General features: G+C 45.5%; 1 protein-coding gene across 7 annotated transcripts in view; it reads right to left on the reverse strand.

Moving 5' to 3' along the window:
- The window catches only part of KMT2D (lysine methyltransferase 2D), a 610,975-nt gene that overhangs the window by 35,058 nt on the left and 552,285 nt on the right, over positions 1-23,632 (reverse strand). For all 7 annotated transcript variants that reach the window (XM_029594656.1, XM_029594657.1, XM_029594655.1 and 4 more), the window contains one exon: positions 21,121-21,194. In XM_029594656.1, the coding sequence (XP_029450516.1) occupies positions 21,121-21,194 (74 nt within the window). The remainder of the gene's footprint in view (positions 1-21,120; positions 21,195-23,632) is intronic.

Here is a 23,632-nt window from a genome sequence, read left to right on the forward strand (position 1 = left end):
GTGATGCTAGATTTGTAAAGCAACAATGCAGATTTGAGAGATCACAGAGGATCTCTCAAACAGGTCGAGAAAGGCGAATCAGAATTCGAGGTGTCTCGGAGGGAGCCACACTTCAAGATTGTTATTAGGTGGCAATGAGTATATGCATGCAGATTCTGGACTTGCATGAAGAGGCAGAGATGTGCCCAAAATTGAATTTGAAAGAACACACAGAGCCCTAGTTAAAGTGAAGAACAATTCACCAAGAGACAGTGTGCTTCCACAAATATTCTGTCACAGAAAAAGCTAAATCTTGCTAGAAAGTTGGATAAGATTCACTGGAAGGGGCATAAAGTGGAAATTTTTCAGAACATCTCCCCAATGACAATAAAAAGAAGGGAATTTAAAGATATTCTACAAGTGTTGTGCAGAGAACAAATTAAATATAGATGGCTGTTCCCTTTCGGAATGAGTTTTACCATAAATGGAATGACCTCCAGAGTCAAAGCAATGGAAGAGATGGCTATCTTGCAAATGGCTGGGAAATTACTACATCAGCTTCATAAAAGCAGGTCTTCCTCACCAAGTAACACACTGGAAGGTCTGGTCAAATGGCAAAAAACCCCACAAAACAAACAAGGAGACCCATATTGAGATTTTTTATTTTTTTTTTTTAAAGTTGGTGAAAAATTATTCCAGCTTTGCATATTATGATGGGAGAGTTTTTCAATGTCAACTGATGTTATATACTAGGTGTTGGAGGGGAGGGAGACTGAGGGGGATAACATCATTCCTCAGGAAGGAGGTGTTGGAGGCAGAGGGAAGGGAGGGCGGGTTATGGATAGAGGGAAAGAAATAAGGGATGGAGAAGGAAGGGAAGGGAGGGAGGTGGAAAGGATTTAAATAAAGGTTCATTGGAAGGATGCAATTAAAGATATAATCGAGCCTGGTTCACATGGAATAGGTTTGTGTGTTGCCTATGGGGCATATGCTGGTGGGGAGGGGGTGGTAATATAGGAGACACCTTGGATAAGCGAGTGATTGTTGTAAACACTGAGAATGTCTAAACTTAAGTTTCTCTGAATATAAAAGCTTTAAATATACTGGTTAGGAGGAAGCTCCTAATCAAAGAAGTGGTATCAATGGAAGCTGACATTTTTTTTTTGGTCAGGAAACTCATTTGAAAGAGAGCTATGAATGGTTAATGATTTCTGAACATTTTCCTCAGCAATTCTATGCTGCGGCTAGGGGACAGAATAAATATGTTGAGTGGGAACATTATTGGCAAAGCATTTGCTGGCAGAGGTGCAATTCGTTATCAGAGATACTGATGGAAGATATGTTACAGTTAATATATTGACAAAATATTATATAAATTGGTCAATGTGTATGGACCTAATTCTGCTCAGGGTGAGTTTTTTGACCTAATTAATAAAGCACTAAGTAACAAGGCAAAAGTATACATTATTGGAGGAGATTTCAATATCACTAGGTGCCCGTATCTATACAATACTGAAGGTGGGAGAACTAAAACAAAAGTGCATAGAGCACAAATGAAATCACTGATGGCTGATTGGGTGATAGTAGATGTTTGGAGGATCTGTTACCCAACTGAGCGTAATTATACATAAAGTATACTCTAGGACTGACTACATTTTATTGCATAAAGCACCAGTACCACAAGTAGGGGAGACTGGTATAGGTTCAGACACCTGGTCTGACCATTTCATAGTAGGGCTGAAGCTGTCAGGAACAGGTAGGTATACTGGGAAGCACTTCTGGAAGCTTAATGAAAGTTTGTTGGGAGACCAGGAATTTTGTGAACAGTTAAGATCAGAGGTAAGACAAAACCTACATTGACAATTGGAGAAAATACATTATCTGAATAAACTAACAGCGATGAAAAACAATTTAAAGAAATTCAAGGTGATTTGGACACCATATGAGCAGTGGAAATGCGCAAAATGTGTAACAGATTATGTTTAGGATAAAGAACTTACCATGACTTAAGTTATTACAAGATTTTACCTTTTCTTTTGATCATGTCAAGAAGATGTCCAAAAGTCAACAGTTCAATAACGGGTGGGGAGGGGGTGGAGAGTAGAAGTGGGGATTGAGGAAATTTTAGAATTAGAGCTTGTTAGGATTATGTGTATTAGTCTTCAATGATATATACTTGATGGTTGTTTATGGTTCATGGCAATGTAATGATAACGGTACTTCACCCCAACCTTTATTCCTACAGCATGGATGTTCTATTCTCAACATCCATATTGTCAGTGCTAATGAATAAAGGTTGGGATGAAGTACTGTTCCTCTGTATTGTGTAAGGATGTTTGGGATTAATGGTAAATTGACTGGACGAATCACTGTTAAGTCTGTTGAGTCAGGGAAACCATCCCTGTTGAGGCCAAAAGGGAGCTATGAGGATCATTTCTCTTGTCTCTCCGCAATTTTAGAATGGGATTTGCCAGTAATGGTTTTGATGGAAAGTCTTAAGTTCCATGGAATGCTGAATGCATCTATCACCAGTGCTTGCCCTTTAGATCTCTTGGTACAAAAGTTGCTTAATTTACAATTGAAAGCTGACGCAAAAAGATCTATGGTTGGAGTTCCCCAGAGCTTGAAAAGTTGTTCTAGAATACCTTTTAATTATCCATTTATGTGGCTGAAGTTGGCATCTCAACTTGTCTATTAGAAGGTTGTCTATGCTGGGGGAAATAGATTTATTTTTTTATTTTTTTATATACCGACATTCGATCTGAGATATCACATCTGTTTACATTCAGGTACTGTAGATAGTTAACTGCATCTTCATCTCCATCATTAGTTTCTAGCGGGCTGATACAGTAAAAGTCCCGGCGCACGCACAGGCCACTCTCCTGTGCGTGTGATTCACTAACTTAATTTATTTAAATTAGGGCCCGTGGCAAAAAGAGGCGTTAGGGACACTAGCACATCCCTAGCGCCTCTTTTTGGACAGGAGCGGTGGCTGTCAGCGGGTTTGACAGCCGACGCTCAATTTTGCCGGCGTCGGTTCTCAAGCCCGCTGACAGCCACGGGTTCGGAAACCAGACGCCGGCAAAATTGAGTGTCCAGTTTTCAACCCGCGAGCCGCGGGTCCATTTCAAATTTTTTTTTAATTTTTTAACTTTTTTTTTTTTTTTTTTTTTTAACTTTGGGGGCCTCCGACTTAATATCGCCATGATATTAAGTCGGAGGGTGCACAGAAAAGCAGTATCGGCCTGTTGATTTGTAAGGCTTGTGTACTATAATTGGTAGGAGCTGGTGTCCCCTTGCTTGTTAGTCTGTTTAAATCTGTATGATTTTGTTTCTTAAGTGGCATTTGAAGACCTGGAGGCCATTGTAAATGGCCTTCACTTCCAAGAGGTTTATGTGCAGAGATGCTCCTAGTCGTGTCCATATACCCTGAGTACATAGCGATCCAATATAAGCTCCCCAAATGTGATTCAAAGCATCAGTTGTCAAGATTGCTTGCACTTGAGGTCTATGTATGCGTTATCTGCATTGCAGATTTTTGGGGTTTTGGGTTTTTCACCATTGTAATGGTGGGAGGTTACGTTTGCTGGTCCCAATGGTTTCTTAAGTGTTCAGTTTTGCTAAAGGTGTAATCTAGACTGTTGAAGCTACGAGTCCTAGGATTCTTATGTACTTTCTTGCCATGATGCTCTGAACTGCTTTTATGCTGCTCATGAATGTTCTTAGGCTGGATGCTCTGCAATGTTAGGCAAGCTCTGCACTTTACCATATTGAGTTTTGTTCCTAGAAACTCTATGCGATGCTTTGGTATTATGGATGACTTCTGGAAATGTATTCTGAAACAGAGGCCGTGCATAAACACATTCCCTGTACGTACCAGGATCAGTCCAGGACACCTGGGTTGTGACTCCGCACCAGTAGATGGAGACAGACTAAAACTTGTGGGCGGAGCCATATATGCCCCTGTGCCAGTCACAGCCCCTCAGTCTTACTCTGTCTCCAGTAGGTGGTGCAGGTTTGGTCACAGCCCTGGTTCCCTGGGGTTTTTTCTTTATGGTCAGGGTTCCTTGGTTAGTTAGTTTTGTTTAGTGTTAAACACATAAGTTTTCTGCTTTTTTTCTGATCTTTGGATTCCCGCTGGTCCTGCCTCCCAGGGGGGTTTTGGAAAGTCCTGAGGGGACCATCCCCCCCTGGTCGAGGCCGCTGCTAGGGTCGAGGACCCGCCTTTTGCAGTAGCAGCGTCGGGGGTGACACCGGGGAGCCCGGTTCACTCACCCCCACTGGAACACAGGCCTCAGGACCGAGGACAGCGGCAGTAGTAAAAAAAAAAAAAAAGTTTGGCTGTTTTTATTTTGCGGCGGCTCCTGTTTTACTTCAGTGCCGGCTCTCCGTTCCTTCGAGGGGGGGGGACTGTTGGTGCGCGTCCGCTTCAATTATTTAATTTAATTTCTTTTTATTGCTTCTCTCCTCCTCCTCCTCGCTCGCGCGGCTTGTGGCATGCCGAGAGGCTCGGTTTGCCGCGCGCGCGGCTCTCTAGAGAAAAAAGTTTGCTCTGTCAGCGTTTCTGGCGGCGAGGGTTCGTCGGGGGCCGCTCCGGGGGTCCGGGCTCGAATGCCGCGATCGCCGGCGCGCGAATCTGCCGTCGCTGCAGGCCCGGGGGACCCGTTCCCGCTCAGCGCGGGAGCGGCGGCCATTTTAGCATCAGGCCGGGAAACCACGAGGGAGGCAGCAGGAGATGGCGGCTTGCCTCCCGCGCTTTCTCCACAACGGCGACCCGCTGGGGGTGGCCCCGGGGGAGCGGGGTCTCCCGTGCATTCTGGATCTGGGGAGTCCGGTTCCGGGTCTTCCTACTCCGCGGATTTCGCGCTCTTATTGCGTAAGTTTTTAAAATGCAAGCGCCGCAGTAAATCCGGGAAGACAGGTGCAGCGAAGGGATCTGGCAGATCCACCAGATCCCGGAAGAGGAAATCTATCACGGGCCCTGATGGGGGCGCCATAGGGCGAAGCCGTCCCTTGCGGGGTGTTCCGCAGGACACGGACTCAAGCTCTTCCTCCCAGGGAGAGGATGACCCGGCCGAGGAGCCTCTGGGGGGGGGCTGATGGTGCGCCGGATGAAGGTCCGTCTCAGCCAGCAGGGGGAAAAGGAAATCCTGCCGTCGAGGGGGACGGCCCTAAGGTGGTTCGCTTGTTCCGTAGGGAGGAACTGTCCCCGCTTATCCCGGCTATACTCCAGGAGCTGGGAGTGGAAGCGCCTGCGGTGGTGCCCAGACAGGGAGCTAATATGGACCCAGTTCTACTGGGCCTCACGGGGCCCGCAGTGGCTTTTCCGTTCATCTTTACGGTCTCGGACATCCTGTTCCGGGAGTGGGACACTCCGGAGCTGGGCCTCAAGGTGAGCAAGGCCATGAGGAGGCGCTGGAACTGCTCAGTCTGCCGAAAGTGGATTCGGCGGTGTCCGCCGTAACGAAGCGGTCGACGATTCCTGTTACGGGAGCCACAGCTCTCAAGGATATCCAAGACAGGAAGCTGGAGGTACAGCTAAAGAAAATTTTTGAGGTGTCCGCTTTAGGGGTCCGTGCAGCCATCTGTAGTAATTTCGCTTGGCGGGCCAGCCTGCGCTGGGCACAGCATCTGAAGGCTAATGCAGGTCTCTCGGAAGGGGAGGCCAGGCAAGCTGATCAGCTCAAGGCGGCGATTGCTTATAGTGCTGATGCGCTCCATGATCTCCTTCGGTACCTCGGCTAGATCCATGGTTTCGGCGGTGTCGGCTCGTCGGCTCCGCTGGCTTCGCAACTGGGCGGCGGACGGATCATCCAAGGCCCATCTAGGGGCCCTGCCGTTCAAAGGAAAGTTGTTGTTTGGCAAGGAGTTGGATGAGTTGATGTTGTCCCTTGGTTAGAATAGGGCATTCAGGCTGCCGGAGGATCGGTCTAGATCTCGGTCTTCTTTCACGGGCTGTTCCCGCTTCCGCGGCAACAGAAGATCCCGTCCGCAGGGAGCCGCTGGCTCTTCTTACCGTTCGGGGCCCTCACGGTCGTCCTCTTGGTCCCAGTCCTTTCGAGGAAAAAGATTCGGCCGTCAGGGAGGAGCCCAGGGAGGCGCGGGTCCAAAATCCTCCCAATGAGATGAGGCCGGTCCATCCCTCGCAGCAGCTGCGGTCGTTCGTCCCAAACGTGGGAGCTCGGCTGCAGTTGTTTGCCGAGGAATGGGCCCAAATAACATCGGACCAGTGGGTTCTCGACGTGATAATTCAAGGTTATGCGTTAGATTTTGCACGGACCCCATTCGACAAGTTCCTGGTGTCGCCATGCAAGTGCCCCATAAAGCGCGCAGCGGTAAGGGGAACCCTCCAACGGTTGCAAGCCTTAGGGGCAGTTCCCCCGTGCCCATAGGGCAGCAGGGCTTCGGCCGTTACTCCATTTACGTCATCGTGTCAAAGAAGGACGGCACCGCAAGACCAATTTTGGATCTGAAAGGTGTAAACAGATGCCTTCGCATTCCACGCTTCAAAATGGAGACAATTCGGTCGGTAATTGCCTCAGTCCGGCTCGGCGAATTCCTGGCATCCTTGGATCTCACGGAGGCGTACCTTCACATCGGCATCCAGCCGTCCTACCATCGGTTCCTCAGGTTATGTATCCTGGGCCGACATTATCAGTTCCGAGCCCTTCCCTTCGGCCTGGCCACGGCTCCCCGGACATTCACCAAGGTGATGGTGGTGGTCGCAGCTCAGCTTCGGAGAGAGGGGTTGCTGGTACACCCCTACTTGGACGATTGGCTGATTCGAGCCAAATCCGAGACTCAGTGCCGGCAGGCAGTCAACGGGGTTGTCGCTCTCTTGCGATCCCTGGGATGGGTGGTGGGCCTCAGCAAGAGCCACCTAGTTCCCACTCAGTCTCTGGAGTACCTGGGGGCCCTGTTCGATACCAGGAAGGGTAAAGTGTTCCTGTCTCTGGACAGAGTTCGCAAGCTTCAGTGTCAGGTTCGCCGCTTGTTGTCTCTTCGGCTACCACTGGTCTCTGATTATCTGACGGTTTTGGGTTCTATGGCTTCAACTCTATCATTGGTCCCTTGGGCTTTTGCTCATCTGTGTCCTTTGCAATCAGCGTTGCTTTCCCGTTGGAAGCCGGTGTCGGAGGAGTTTCATCTACCACTTCCGCAAGCAGACCACTTGACTGGCGGAGTGTCTCTCCTGGGGCCCAACTGGACGGTGGTAACCATGGACGCCAGTCTCTCTGGCTGGGGAGCAGTCTGCCTGGGCAGGGCAGGGCAGGTGGCCCTCGACCCAAACTCAGTGGTCCATCAATCGTCTGGAGACCCGGGCGGTGCGTCTGGCTCTACAGTCCTTTCTGCCGCTGATACGGGGAAAGGCGGTTCGGGTGTTGTCGGGCAATGCCACCACCGTATCCTACATTAATCGCCAGGGGGGAACGAGAAGTCCTGGCGTGGCAGAGGAGGCGCAGCTCTTGCTAGCTTGGGCAGAGCGCAATCTCAGCGACCTAGCAGCGTCTCACATTGCCGGGGTCGACAACGTTCAGGCGGATTTTCTCAGCCGTCATCATCTGGATCCCGGAGAGTGGGAGCTGGCGCCGGAGACTTTTCACCTCATTTGCCGAAAGCGGGGGACGCCTCATATGGACCTCATGGCTACCTGGCAGAATGCCAAGGCGCCCAGGTTTTACAGCCGTTGGAGAGAGAGGTGAGCCGAAGGCGTCGACGCGTTGGTCCTTCCTTGGCCGACGAGTGTCCTGTTGTACGTGTTCCCTCCGTGGCCGATGATCGGCAAGATTCTTCGGCGCATCGAATTGCATCCGGCAAGTGTAATCTTGGTAGCGCCAGAATGGCTGCGGCGACCGTGGTTCGCAGACCTCTTCCAGTTGTCGATAGTGTCTTCCCTTCGCTTCCAGGGGTTTCCGGGCCTCCTCCGTCAAGGCCCCGTTTGTTCGGCGGATGCGGATCACTTCTGGCTCGCAGCATGGCTTTTGAGAGGCAGCACTTGCAGAGGAAAGGTTATTCGGATGCGATAGTCGCTACGTTGTTGCGGGCCCGAAAGCAGTCTACCTCGATGACTTATGTTCGCATCTGGGTAGTCTTCGACGAATGGTGCACGGAGCGCAATGTGGTTCCTACCGTGGCTCCCGTATCCGATATGCTTTTGTTTCTGCAGGCCGGCGTGGCTAAAGGCTTATCGTACAGTACCCTTAGGGTCCAGGTGGCGGCTCTGGGGTGTCTGAGGGGCAAGGGGCACAAGGGTTCCCTGGCTCTGCATCCAGATGTTGCGCGTTTTCTCAGGGGGGCTAAACACCTTCGTCCTCCATTGCGCCACCCCTGTCCGTCATGGAATCTCGATTGGGTACTCTCTGCGTTGTGCTCGTCTCCTTTCGAGCCCATTAAACGGGCAACTCTCAAGGATCTTACGTTAAAGGTAGTTTTCCTTGTCGCAATTGCATCGGCGCGGCGCGTCTCAGAGTTGCAGGCACTGTCCTGTAGAGAGCCGTTCCTTCGGATCTCGGATTCTGGAGTCTCTTTACGGACGTTTCGGCGTTCCACGTGAAGCAGTCCATTGAGCTTCCAGCTTTTCCCATTCACGATGCGTCGCTGCCACAGATGTAGGAGTTGCGGAGGTTGGATGTCCGGAGGGCAGTCCCTCGCTATCTAGAGGTCACCAATCCGTTCCGAGTTACGGATCATCTTTTTGGTCTCAGGCCCAAAGCGTGGGGGTCCGGCTTCCCGGGCTACGATTGCACGCTGGCTCAAGGAGGCCATTGGTTCGGCGTACATAGTACGGGGAAAGTCTATGCCGCAGGGTCTCCGAGCACATTCTACCCGTGCCCACGCTGCTTCCTGGGCAGAGGCTTCTCAGGTGTCGCCCCAGGAGATTTGCAGGGCGGCTACTTGGAAGTCGTTGCATACCTTTACACGTCATTACCGGCTGGATGTTCGAGACACTGCCGGGGGTTTTGGAGTGGGGGTACTCCGTGCGGGACTCTCTGCTTCCCACCCTCGGTAAGTTAGCTCTGGTACATCCCAGGTGTCCTGGACTGATCCTGGTACGTACAGGGAAAGGAAAATTAGTTTCTTACCTGATAATTTTCGTTCCTGTAGTACCAAGGATCAGTCCAGGATCCCGCCCCAGCTGCTCTGAAGAATCGGAGAGTCCGCTCGTTGAGTTGTTAGGTTGCTGTTTCTCGTTTTGAGAGTTTTGTTCCAGTTGGGGGTTTTTGGACATGGCTCCCGTTGGGGATAGTTTCTGTAGTTAGTTTACCTGTCCTATGCTACTTTGACATTACGTAAGACTGAGGGGCTGTGACTGGCACAGGGGCATATATGGCTCCGCCCACAAGTTTTAGTCTGTCTCCATCTACTGGTGCGGAGTCACAACCCAGGTGTCCTGGACTGATCCTTGGTACTACAGGAACGAAAATTATCAGGTAAGAAACTAATTTTCCTATGATGTGGTTGATGTCTTCTATAGAATATTTGTAGAAGGTACTTAAAATAAGCCAATTGTCAAGGTATGGAAATAAGAGTAAATTCTTTGTAGTCTTGCTGCTACCACTGTTAGACATTTTGTGAAGACCCTTGGGGCTGCCACTAGTCCAAAGGGAAGGACTCTGTAGTGATAATGGTTGTTCAGGGTGAATCAAAGATATTTTTTGTTGTGTTTGTTGGTCGGTATGCGAGTATAAGCATCCCTCAAGTGTAGTATTGTCAACCAGTCGTACTGTTGAAGCAATGGTAAGATGGCATTTAAGGTATTTATTTTGAATCTTTCCCTCCAAATGCATATTGAGATCTCTGATATCTAAAATGGGATGGCAATCCCCTGACATTTTTGGAATCAGGAAATATTGGGAATAAACCCCCTGCTTCTGTTGATCTGTTGGTTCTGATTCAATTGCTTTGGATTTCAAGAAAATGTATTTGTTTCAATACCTGCAGCTGTGCCTGCAAATGATTCTGGAAACGGGGGGGGGGGGGGGGGGGGGGGGTGTGTGCGTGTAGGATTGTGATGGATTTTTCAAAAAATTGAGGACATATGCATGGTTTATAATATTTTAAATCACCAAATCCACGCCCAAACCTTAAAGAAATCTGGGGGCTTATATAATAAATCACAATTCCAACGGCAAGTCACCCAGTAAAATTTAAACCTATTAATTATGTGCACCAATCTTATTCTTTTTATATTTTGTATTATTATTTTATTACAATTTGTAGGACCTCCAAGTCCACAGTGTATATCAGCCATACACTGCTTCTGCTCATAAGTCCAACTTTATTTTATAATATTGTGTTCATTCCTCTTAAAAACTGTACCCCAACTTCAGGGATTTTAAACTTTCTTATTCAGTTTTTCTGTATCGGAGGTCACTACCCGAGCAGTCAATCATCAACAGCTTTAATCACTGGCAGGTCAATCCAGTAACGAGTAGTAGGAAGAGCTGCGTTAGTGCCCGGCGCACCTGTGGTTGCCGCACGCACAGTCCAGCTCACCTACCGCTCGATCCTTGTATGTAAATAGCTTGCAAATGCAAGCTGCGTCTAAGAAGTGTCCGTGAAGCGTTAGGTCCGCGCAACCCATTTTACTGTATAGAGCGCTATACAGCGCCTATACAGTAACCTGGGTGCGCGGGCCTAACGCTTCACAGACACGCTGGTATCTGTCATTTCAAATGTCATTTCAATTGACATTTGAAATGACAGGTACCAGGAAGTGGACAGTTCTCCGACGCTCGGGATTGCCAGCCCTCTCTCCCCTCCTCCCGAAGCAAGCAACGAAAGCGGAAAAAAATCGAAAAAAAAAAAGTAGCAAGAGAGAGGGTAGAGAGGACGGGCAATCCTATGCTCGGGATTGCCAGTTCTCTCTCCCCTCCTCCCGAGGCAAGGCGCGAAAAGCAGCCTTGCTCCGGGAGGAGGGGAGAGAGGACTGGCAGTGTAAAGCGACGAAGCGACTTACTTTTTTTGCAGCCCCCCTCCGGAGACGGACATCGGCGAGGACGACCGCGGCTCCCCTGCCTCCAGCTGCCCGCGAAGATGGACGCATCTCACGGGCGAAAGCGGCCCCTGTGCGTGTAATTGGGCCGCTCAAGACGTGATGTCACATGCCGTGACGCCAAACGTCGTGACGTCACGCCTTGAGCGGCCCAATTGCATGCACAGGGGCAGCTTTCGCCCGTGCAGGCATCCATCTTCGCGGGCAGCTGAGCCGCGGTCGTCCTCGCCGATGTCCGTCTCTGGAGGGGGGCTGCAAAAAAAGTAAGTCGTTTCGTCGCTTTACACTGCCAGTCCTCTCTCCCCTCCTCCCGGAGCAAGGCTGCTTTCGCGCCTTGCCTCGGGAGGAGGGGAGAGAGGACTGGCAATCCCGAGTGTAGGATTGCCCGTCCTCTCTCCCCTCTCTCTCTTGCAACTTTTTTTTTTTTTCCCGCTTTTGTTGCTTCGGGAAGAGGGGAGAGGACTGGAGCTGCCCCAGAGACCAGCACCCATGGACGCGGCCAGGACAGGTGAGCGGGGGCTGGGGGAAAGTTTGCCGCCTACCCTTACCCCTGCCTCTAACGCAGGGGTAAGGGTAGGTGGTAAGTTAGCAGGTTAAATGCGCGGCAAAACGGCAGGGTAAAAAAGCGATAGTTGGGGCACGCGTTACTGGATGGTAGGGAATAGCTAATTTGATCGTTTACATGTAATATACATGCCGCGTGCGGAAGGGGTTACCCGGCGATTTAAGGACGCGGTAAGAGTAGGTTAAAGGGGATTGTGGATCGCAGGAAGGGCTAACGCGGCTGGAAAGTGAGTAGAAAGCGGGTTAGGAGCGGGGTAAACGCGGCCGCATTTTACTGGATTGACCTGTGGGGAAGTTATCTTTGATGTTTTAATACAGGTTTTGTGTTCTATTAATCGTGTCCTTATTTTTCTTTTTGTGCAACCCACATAGATTAAATCACATGGGCACTGTAGAACATAAATCACTGAGCTTGTATCACAATTTATAGATCCATCCAAAAAATTGTCTGATTTGAACCCGGGTGACGCCACACCAGGCCGACTATTGCTTGTGCGCACATCTCACATGAGCCACAAGGGAAATTTCCTTTCATTGATTGTACACAAGATCCCTTAGGTTCCATTCTCAAACAAGCACGAACCACTCTGTCCCGGATGTTTCTATTCCTCGCAAAAAAAAAACCTTGGGAGATCACTGAACCTTTCATAGAGATAGAATGGACCAATGTTTCCATAAGATACCCAAAACATCTTTCACATGATTATTGTAATGTAGGACACAAGTTAGTCTACTATCATCTTTTCCAGATTTATAGTCTAATAAGAGGTCTCTATTAGCAAATAAAGCCCTTTTATAAGCCTTCTTGATCACAGAGCGAGGATATCCTCTATCTAGAAACCGAATAAACATCACTTCAGATTGAGATTTGAATTCAGTCAAAGTAGAACATATTCACCTCAAACATAGAAATTGACTAATAGGCAAACTGTCTTTCAGTTTCTTCGGATGACAACTCGAATACTGTAGAAACTGATTATGATTTGTCTTTTTTCGGTAAAGAGTAGTCTTCAGGCCATCCCCTTCTCTGATGATGGTAATATCCAAAAAAGGTACTGAATATCTGTCATAATGCATCGAAAATTTCAAAGACACATTTTGACTATTTATCCATGTCAAAAACTCTTGTAACTCCTCACAAGAAGATGACCAGATGAAAAAGATTTATCTAGCGTTGCCAAATTATGATGTTCTTAAACCATGAATAGGGATACAATATATTCTCCTCAAAGTGGGCTACAAACAAGTTTGCTATATCAGGGGCTACAATAGCCCCCATTGCCACTCCTTGAACTTGGAGATAGTACCTCGATTGGAACATAAAAAAAATTGTGAAACAATACCAATTCCATCAAGGACATTAGAAATGATGTGGGAACTCGATGATGTCGTTCTCGTGACTCTAATACATTTTCAATCAAACTAAATGCTTGTTTTTGAGAAATATTCGTATAAAGGGCTTCAACATCCAATGTAACTAAACAACAATCTTTAGGAAGAGGAGATAAAGCTTGTAACCCTGCTAACATCTGAGTCGTGTCCTGCACAAAGGAAGCCATCCGCTGGACAAATGGTTTAAGAAAAAAAATCCAAAAAATTTGATAACTGTTCCAAAATGGATCCTCTACTTGCCACAATGGGGCGGCCTGGAGGTTGTTCAAGATTTTTATGAATCTTTGGGAGAGTATACAATACCGGACATACAGGATGTTCTACCTGTAATGCCCTTATCTCTTGTTTAGAGAGAAAACCCTCCTCAATACTCTGTTGGATAATTTCTCTAATGCGAACCTTCAACTCCGCTGTAGGATCTGCTGTAAGTACTTGGTAGTATGTCTTGTCTGTCAATTGATAATGAATCTCTCTTATAAAATAAAGTTGGACTTATGAGTAGAAGCAGTGTGTGACTGATATACATGGTGGACTTGGAGGTCCTACAAATTGTAATAAAATACAAAAAAAATACAAAATAAATATAAAAAGAATAAGATTGGTGCATGTAATTAATGGGTTTAAATTTTTACTGGTGACTTGCCACTGGAATTGTGATTTATAATATTTAAAACCATTTGTCCATTGTGATAAGGTTCCAGCGGTGTTGGAAGAACTACAATCTCTACTCTATTTTGAGTTCTGGACATGGGTTTTGTTGGTATGCTGCTTGATTGTCAAAAACCGGTAGCTAACCTCTGTTGGCCCTGCCTTTGTTAGCACATTCATGGCCTTGATTGCTGCTGTTGATTCTGCTGCTGGGGTTGTAGTAGTTGCTGTCGTACTATGGGTCTTTGTCTGTAATAGCTGTAAGGGTTATAATATTTTCATTGAGAATAATAAGGTCTGGTGATATCTTTCTTTCTTTTCTCTCCAAGCAGTCCATCGCCACATGGTGTGTCTGCTAGCTTGTCATGTACGTTTTCTTTTAGCCCAGAACCATGCTAGTTTACGAGCTACAATAGTCATTGCTGCTGTCCTGGAAGAGGTACCGAAAGCATCATAGAGCATGTGAGATTGAATTTGATAGGCCTCAATACTAGATACATTCTCTTTCAATTTGTCCAGAACCTGAGTTCTTGCCAGGTAGCAAGCTCAAAAATATCTTATTTTCCTTGGCTTTCTTCATGACTGACTCCACAATGAGTGAGTTGTGTGATAATTGAACTTTTTCGTATTCTGGACATTCCTGAATCGCTACTAGTACGATCAAATAATGTGGTTTCCATATCTTAAATTTGTAATTGTAGATGTACATTGTGCATAGGGCCAACTTTGTACTGCTTAGGAATCTGCAGGCATTGCAAGACTCCTTGTAATTTGTTTGTGGTGTCTTTGTCCTCGTGGAGGTTAAAGATTAGTGCTACTGACATCATTTGCATGAACGAAGAATGTGTCATTCTCAGGTGAGGAAAATGATTTATTAGGCCTGGTGAGGGGATGGATGTTAAATCTGGTGATCCTCTTCCTCCAAATAAATCATCATCTGAATCCCCTGACACATAGGAGCAACTAGAATGAGAATTGACATAAGAATGATAGGAGAAGGCATATCTTTGTCCAAAGAGATTCCAACTGGTTCTTCCCTTATGATATCCTCACTTTGAGGATAAGGCAAAATCACTTCTAATTTTTTCTTCAGTTTCTCTAATATGGGCTTTTTCACGGACTTTTCCCCTATCTGAAAGTTCAACATATGTCTTGAAGTCCATCCAGAAGTTTGGACAAATGAATAGCAATCTGGGTAAGTAGGGAAAGATAGTCATGGCTCCTTCATAACTGAAGTCAAATGAAGCATGTGGCTCCAGCTCTTGTTCGTGGAAATTTTTCTCCTTGGTTGCTTGCTGCTGGCTGTTATCTGCGCTAGTGCAGCGGCACCAAGAATTGTATGCACTGAACTGGACAATGTCTGCACTGAAGAGTCAACACTGTGGGTTTTCTGCGCCATACTATCCACCTCCAGTGCTGGTAACACTTCTGCGCTGGTGATGGGCTGGCGCCAATATTGAGCCTTAAGAGTTTAGTGTTGTATGTTCTGCACTGTCAGAGTGCAGCGCCAATTTAACTGTCTGCTTCCCTTTCGGTGAGTGTCACGAAGATCTATGTCTACCATCCTGAGATTTATAACACTTTTTATGATATTTTGAACTCTTATGCCCTGGTGAGCCTTTTAGCTCATATTGCAACTTGAAGTCTCAATAAATTAGTGTCCTCGGGGACATTCTACCACAGGGACCTCATGTAGCACTATCGTGGTCTGGGCCCAAACAGCTAATAGTAGCCATGCTGATCCACTATTGCCATCTTATGATGGCTGCTTTTTTTTTTTTTTTTTACATTCCTTGAAAACTTTACCCATCTTTGACCATTTTGACATTGGCATTGCCATTTTTGGATTCTGAGTTGGCTTTCAAATCTATTTGTTTTTAACTTCCTGAAACATTGACATATGAGGACAACTGTGACCGTTCGTGACGTGAATAAAAAACAGACTGAAGGAGATTGTGAGACTCTAGCATGGGAACTCCTGTGCATGCACAGAAAAGAAATCCAGAAGTCTGAAATGGCATCATTGGATGACAATTACCCATCTTGTGAGGCTGCATGTGATGTTTGTCCGAGAAGAGTTTGAAAGATTTTGTTTTCCACCTGACCTGGCACTTTTCTCCAACATGGCAGTAGAAAGCTGAAGATAAATATAATTTTGAAATTTTTTTTTAAGGACTCAAATAAGAAAAATTACTGAAGAAATTAAAAACATAAAAATGTCATGAGAAAAATGGTGAAAAGTATGGTGGCAGCAATGAGAGCAAAGACACACTTTTGTTGCAGCTGCTGCAAATACCCATGCATGCTTAGAAAGGCTTTTAGGTGTTTGAGATCTGACAGCACACTTTCTGTGTAGGTACCATATGTTGTCACCTACTTATGTGGCTGGATTCAACCTGCTTGTCCATGGAGAATATAAATGCAACAGATACTATGTTAAATGGCACAACATGATACCAAAAGTGCTGTGTTCCTACTACAAAACTGATACATATTCTAGCCATAGGAAGTTTCTCCATAAATTAAATGTTTCTTTTGAGGTCCAGCAAACAGCCAGTTTTCCTGATTTAGTAGTGGCAGTATAGAGCCTAGGGAAATATCTTGAACTTCTTCAGAAATATATTCAAGTTCTGTAGATCTAGAATGATTTTAGGGAATCAGGAAGTATCTGAAGTAGAATGTCCAGCCTGTTTCCTGTGGTGAGAAGGGTTCAACTGCTGAAACCTGTAAGAGGGAAATTTCTAATCTTAATAGATCCTGGTGCAGAGGGTAATTTGGATAGTAGCCTAATAATCATTATTTGTAATGATCCTTGATGATGTGGAAGAACCAACTGTCAGATTATAAGGGACCAAGTGTCTGCTAAAATCCTCAATCTTTTTTCTGTAAGGCAATCTTCCACTGCATAGACTGGAAAATTACTTATCCGTAGACAGTCAAAAACTTGATCCTGGGTTTTGACAGGGTGGCCATATGGGGAAGAGAGCTTTTGTTCTCACACTGGTGACTTTTTTAGTCCTGTCCTCTGGGGCCAAGAGAATACATAGAAATATCCTCTGGAGTCAGTAGCATGGGATCCACTTAGTGTTTGGGTACTTGTAGCCTGGATTGGCCACTGTTGGAAAACAGGATGCTGGGCTTGATGGACCCTTGGTCTGACCCAGTATGGCAATGTCTTATATTCTTAGGTGAGAAAAAGGTTGTTTCCAATAGTATCATCTTAAAACTAACAATTTATGGAATACAAGCTGGAAAGTGGAAGGAAAGAGTTTGGTGAATGATCCTCCTTGGGGAGCTCCTCAGTTTCCCTTACTGTCTTTCCAACGAAACCATTCCTTGAATGTCTGCAAGCCTTTCCTGCAAGTCCTACATCAGTGAGTGGAATTCATCCTGCTTTGCTCAAGGGAAAATCCAAAGTTTGTACTTTGGTCCAAAGGGTGTGCAAATAGTTGACATATAGATCTCATTGTCCACCATTTGTGGAGAGAGTATAATATACTGAAGAGACCATTTCCCAACAATGTCCAAAGTCTTAGGCTCACAACTCAAAGATACAGAAGAACCCTAGGCTTTTTGGACCTTTTGATAGAAGATTCAACCCCCTCAACATAATGTGGGAGGTAGTTTTATTAACTTGATTAACCACAATTCATTAAAAGCACAGCTTCATAACCAATAAGGTACTGCATACTAATAAAATGGACAAACCTAAACTACAATTAAATGCTGAGCAATGTTAAGTAAAAAAAACAAACAACCCCAAACAAAAAAAAAGCAAACCAGAACAGTGCCTATATAAAGAAAAAATCAGGTTAAACATATAAAGACTAATAAAAATATCCCCTATGATCAGTAAAAATGGGAGCTGGGTACGGCTGTATCCAGGAGTTGCTTGGATAATAACAGTGTTTCCACCTTATTGCTCACAGACAGCACTTTATATGGGTGTTACTAATGCCTCCTTCCTGGTGTCCTGAAAGAGAAGGTGGACAAGCACTGCCACCAACATCTTGGTACTACTGTATTTCAAGGAGGCCAAGTAAAGATACCTTGAATTCGTCCAAGACCTCCAAATTAATTGGTATGACCTTATAAGAACATAAGAAATGCTATGCTGGGTTAAGATGGTCCACTGGGTCCAGAATCCTGTCTCTAACGCCAGCCAATCTGGGCTGCTTGGAAATACCTGGAAGAGTCAAATAGGAAAGTTCTTTCCATATTGCTGATTCCTAGGTGTCTCCACCACTATCTGGCTAATATTTATAGACTTTTCTCCAGCAAGTTGTCCAAACCATTTTTTAAACTCCATTATACCACTAGCCTTGCCCACATTATCTAGAAACAAATTCCACAGATTAATTGTGCTCATCCCTGGGATAAAATGGGAAAAGGCAGGGTCTTACAGTGGGAAATAGTTTCCTGCCAGCTGAAGATTGGGCCCTAAGAGGAGATCTGTTAAGCATCAGAACCACTCTCAGACATAACATCTTCAGAGCCCCAAGACTTCTCAATGCATTAAGGAGCTGAAGGACAGGCTGGCTTCAGCACCAAAGAGGCAGATGGCACAGATTTAATGGTATACCTACTTAAATCAAGGGGAGGAGTGATTGGCCATGACTATTCACACCAAATGTCTCCATGATCATTTGTCCAATACTGACCTCAACGTTTGAGTATGTAGCAGGACATTTTTTTTTAAATAAATTAAATAAAGATCAGTATAGGCCTCATAGGAAATGGGACATATGCGAAAGCCAAGCAGAGATATTGCTTGAAACCTAGTGGTTGGTTCTTTGGAAACCAATGCCAGGTGATCCTCTACTAGCAGCTAGTTAAAAGCATGGGGTATTTCTACCATATCTGAACCCTTGGAAACATACCTAGGAATGCTGAAACACTGAAGCTTCTGCTGAAAGCTCAGTACTGAAAGATTTTGAGACAAGTCTTTCAGGCCCATAGGATAACTCAAGTGGGAGAATCAAGACTCTGTTTTGCTCTGGGGCCTATCCAAGAGAGTGCTTTAATAAGGCTTGGCTACCAGTGCTTCTATAATTTGCTCCTTAGGCTTTAAGGCTAGCTTAAAGCTGGCCTTATTTATGCTACTTAGATAGGTTTGGAGCTTCTACTGATAGTCCTGAACCTCTCTCAGCAATATCTTTGTGCGGAAGTTACATGAAGTGACATCATGGTCTCTACCCAGACACATGCAGCATGTGATGCAGTGATCCAGCAGGGACATCTTTTGTAAAAACATTGAGTACCTCTTTAAACCACTGAGGCTTGCTTCTTGGCCATGGTGCAAAAAAACCAAATGTCACAAAATGTAAAGTGGAAAACATTTCTGAAGATAAAAACATTAAAATAGAAGAAAAAAACACACATGACTGAACCACTATTACCAAATACAGAAGAGCCAAAAATTAAATTCCTGTGTCGAGCTGTGTAGCAGTGATAATAAACCAAACTTAAAGGTACACAGTTGTGAGTTATCTGAGAATGACCCACAGAGGAAAAAAACTGCAGGAGGACATCCTCCGATGGCAAATAAGCAGAAAACAGAGCAGCAGTACTTTTTTCTGAAAGTGGAAAGTTCAGGAAGACATCTCCTGAAGTTAGCATATGATGAAGTCACATGACCCATTTGTGTGGCTCATTATACCTACTCTACTAAGAACCATTTTAGTAACCACCCTCTGGACCAACTCCTTCCTGTTTATAGGCCTTCCCCAATCTACTATCCGACCACTTTAGCTTCTACAAAACTCAGCAACACGACTCCTTTCCAATAGCAAGCCCTATGATCATATATCACCAATACTTTATCAATTGCATTGGCTTCCTGTTAACTGGCGCATCCAGTACAAAACATTGACAATTATCCATAGTTTGATTTACTACAAAAACTCCACCTGATTATATGCAGCATTACATATATACACCCCTTGCAAGAACCTCAGGTCAAAAAACAAGCTCCTTTTATAAATTCCATTCCCTAAAATAATAAGACTAACCATAACCAGAGAGCGAGCATTCTCAATTGCAGGCCCCATTCATTGGAACACATTACCTCCTGATTTAGGACTAACTGCCAATAAAAAAGATTTCAAAAAAGCACTCAAACATTATCTATTTTTACAAGCCTTCCCAGACTTGTGTGTGTCATGATTTTCCTTTTCCTTTCACCTCCTGATTTCCCATACTGAAGTAGTTTCATTGTCTCAATTTTTATTATTTTTATTTTGTTACAAATATTTTCTATTATCTTATTTTAATTTTTATGTTGTCAATTTTATTTGACTTAGTCTCATGTACAGAATTATATTATGTTTTTATTTGTAACCCACCCCGAACTTTGGAGGGTGCGGGAAATAAATACTTTTAAATAAATAAATATATCCTTTTGAAGGTGCGGTCTCCAGAATTGTACACAATATTCCAAATGAGGTCTCACTAAGGACTTATACAGGGGCAATATCAGGTGATATTGGAGGTGGTGGAGACAATACAGTACCTGAATTCAAGAAAGCATGGGATAAATACAGGGGATCTCTAAGGAAGCAGCAGCATATCAAGTGAGGTCTCACCAAGGACCTATACAGGGGTAATATGACCTTTGAGATATTTGATATCACCTTTGAGATATTTCATATTGCCCCTATATAGCTCCTTGATGAGATCTCACTTGGAATACTGTGTACAATTCTGGAGACCGCACCTTCAAAAAGATATAAACAGGATGAAGCTGGCTACTAACATGGTCAGTAGTCTTTGTTCTAAAGCATATGAGGAGACATTTAAAGATCTAAAAATGTATACCCTAGAGGAAAAGTGAGATAGGGAAGATGTCATAGAAACCTTTGAGATATTTGAATCTATGTGCAGGAGGCGAGCCTCTCAATAGAAAGGAGTCTCTAGAACGAGGGGTCACGAGATGAGGTTGAAAGGGGGTAGACTCAGGAGTAATTTTAGGAAATACTTCTTTACAAAGAGTGTGGTGGATGTGTGGAAAAGCTTCTCAATGGAAGTGGTGGAAACAAAAACAGTCTCTGAATTCAAGAAAGCATGGGATAAATACAGGGGGGATCTCTAAGGAAGCGATGAGAGATGTAATGCAAAATTAATTGGACAGATGGCCATACGGTCTTTTTCTGCCATCATGTTTCTATGAACTATGTATGTATAGTGTGCATAATACAATTGTGATGAACCTTTGTGATGTTGTATGCTGTGCCTCTCCATTGGCAACAGCTTCCCTCTCCTGAGCTGTAAAAGAATTTAATCTATTACTTATCACTTAATCCTGGACTTCTGTGTCTCACTCTGCATTACCTATTGAAATTCCCTGGTCCCCTCCCCCCGACCAGGAAACAAGAGACCCACATTGTAGCCCTGGAAGCCCTCTCCCCACCCCACCAACATGCTCTGCAGAAATGGAGGGACCTCCAACCCTGCCCTGATATAACTACAAGCCAATGTTTTTGGATGGAGAAACTGCATACCAAGAAGCTTGGGTGGAATGGCGCCCCCTGTGTGATATTTACCTGGCAGGACCTCCAGTCAGTGTTGCATCAATCACATGCTCATTATTTATACGGAACATGTAAATGCCTCGATTCTAAAAAACAAAAAGAAAAAACCAGGGTGAGGGGAAAAGATTTTAATACAAGACGCATGCTCAGAGTCAGAAAACAGAGGGAGTGTAAAAAGAAAATGCGCCATACTTTGGCCAAGCACATCCCATAGTAACAAGTAGATTATCAAGATAAGAGCCAATTAATCTATCCAATCTGCCTGATTGTTCCAATCTGTGCTTCTCTAGCTAAAGATAAGATATATCCTGGCTATCACCTGTACAAATGTGACAGCCTGCCCAATACTGCTTATCATCCAAATCAGTATGTTTTGTCATCATCTTCTTTCTTTGGTTCTCTTCCATTCTAGGTAGATGAGCATACAACTTCCCATACTTAAAACCTATCACTCTGTCCCCATGTCTTTTATCCAACCTCTCAACTTTGTTTTTACCACCGCTTTATCTATCCTAAAATTCTGTCAGTCAGGGTCCCCTGGTCTCCCATGGCAAGGGCCACAAAATCTGTAGCTACCTGAGGAATTTGCAGGTCCCCACAAAATTGTGGCAGGAGATCAGGTCCAGTCTAGTTGAATCCAATGGAGATAAGGCCTGCTTGTCTTGTGGAGGTGCTTTGTGCTGCCGTCAAACCCCTTTCCAGCACCCCCTTCCTCCCCCCTGCACGTGCGCTGATCACGTGGCAAGAGGAGAGTGGTGGCATGTTGGGCCTATCTTCCTCTGCCAGCCAAGTCAGATTGCTGCTTTCAGCTGCAGGACAATGTACAGCAATCAGACCTGGCCGGCAGAGGAGCAGGATACTGCTTGATATGCTGCTGCTCTCCTCCTTCCTCACAAAATAACCAGTGCCCGCAGAGTGAAAGTTATGTTAGAGACGCTGGCAGTGGGATAAGGGAAAGAGGTGATGGGGAGAATTGTGTGAAACATGGGGGATTTTGATAGAGAGATTGGTAGAGTTATGGGAAAGGGGCTGGGAGATGGGGTGTCTGAAGAAGGGGCTGGAGAACCAAGGTTTGTGTGAAGGAGACACTGGGAAAGGTGGATGGGTGTATGCAGTGCATGCCCTCCCACCTGGCGTCAGGCTGTATGAGATCAGCCTGGATGTCACCATCAGTCAATGCTCCTGTTGCTCAGGGTGTGTGCACATACCTGTGAAATCTGATCCTTTCCTTCCTGTTCCTTACAAGCTGCTAAGGAAGAGGAGAAACAGGAGGGGAGAGGCTGGATTAGGGAGCAGAATAGTTCTTTATTTTGCTCTGTTTTGTCCACTCCAAACTCACCTCGGAACAAGAGAGGAAAGGGAGCAACATATGTGTTTACTTAATGTATTACCATCTTATAAATTTTCCCCTTCTTTTTCCTATCCTTTTATTTTAATTATTCTACAGACTACTTTGGCAACACTTGTAAAATTCTCATGCCAACAAAGTTTTCTGAATCTTGCCTATTTAATCTGCTCCAAACCCAGCTTCACTGCCACCTGCATGCTGCCTGGGAGGAGAGGGACTGGAAAAGAAAGCTGATGGCTGTTCTCTGTTGAATGACATTCTTGCATTAGCCCTGTATTCCGAAATCTAGACAGAGAGCACTGAGGGGGATGTGGGTGTATGCTAGGTCAGGCTTGGGGATAGAAAGGATAGTGTTGGGCAGAGATGGATTGCAGGAAAGTATCAGCCTGAGAGATGTTTTCAAAACCAGCCCACAGAGCATCTGTCTGACTCCCTCGTGCACGTTCCCTGGATGCGTTTCAACAGCTCCCAAAAGGTAGCCAAGCTGACCTTCAAGAGATACATTGTGTGACCCAGAGCCTAGCAGAACAGAGCCAAAAAATCTCCAACAAATTTCACATTTTTACTAAATTAGTACAGCACACCCTAGAGCAGGGATTAGCAAGCAGAGCTTCAGTCCCACTTCTATCTATGCAATTAGTTGGATTCCCTACCAGCCAGTGTCAGACATACAGTCTCTCAGACATAGACACTAACTTTGTGTTTGAGAGAATTTGTGTGGGTATCTCCCTGACATACATATTCCCCTACTGTTGTGCTGCTCTTGTGCTCATACACTACGTGCCCCCCACTCCTGCACTGCCGTATCATTATGTAAAGTTTCTGCATGCTGCACATACTCTTCCCCAGTCTGCAGCAGTCTCCTCACTTTCCCATTCCCACCCCTTCTCTGAATCTGGTTCCATATCTAGCTGCCCCTTTCAGAGCTCAGCCCGGCCATCTCAGAGAAAAGCCTCCCAAACACTGCACAGGCATTTCCTCCTGGCTCACCTCCTCCTTTCTGTGACTGCAGCTTGCCTCCACTTCATGTGCCATGGCCACCACTCCAACACATTTCCATTAACTATGTGCTATGCCTTGGGGGGGGGGGGGGGGATCAGAAGTGATGCACGCAGTTTCCCTGAGACTTAAAAAAAAAAATAAATAAATAAGCTGTGGCCAAGACTGAGGAGAGCC

The sequence above is a fragment of the Rhinatrema bivittatum genome, chromosome 3 (assembly GCF_901001135.1).
Source record: "Rhinatrema bivittatum chromosome 3, aRhiBiv1.1, whole genome shotgun sequence".
In the NCBI taxonomy this organism is placed as follows: domain Eukaryota; kingdom Metazoa; phylum Chordata; class Amphibia; order Gymnophiona; family Rhinatrematidae; genus Rhinatrema; species Rhinatrema bivittatum.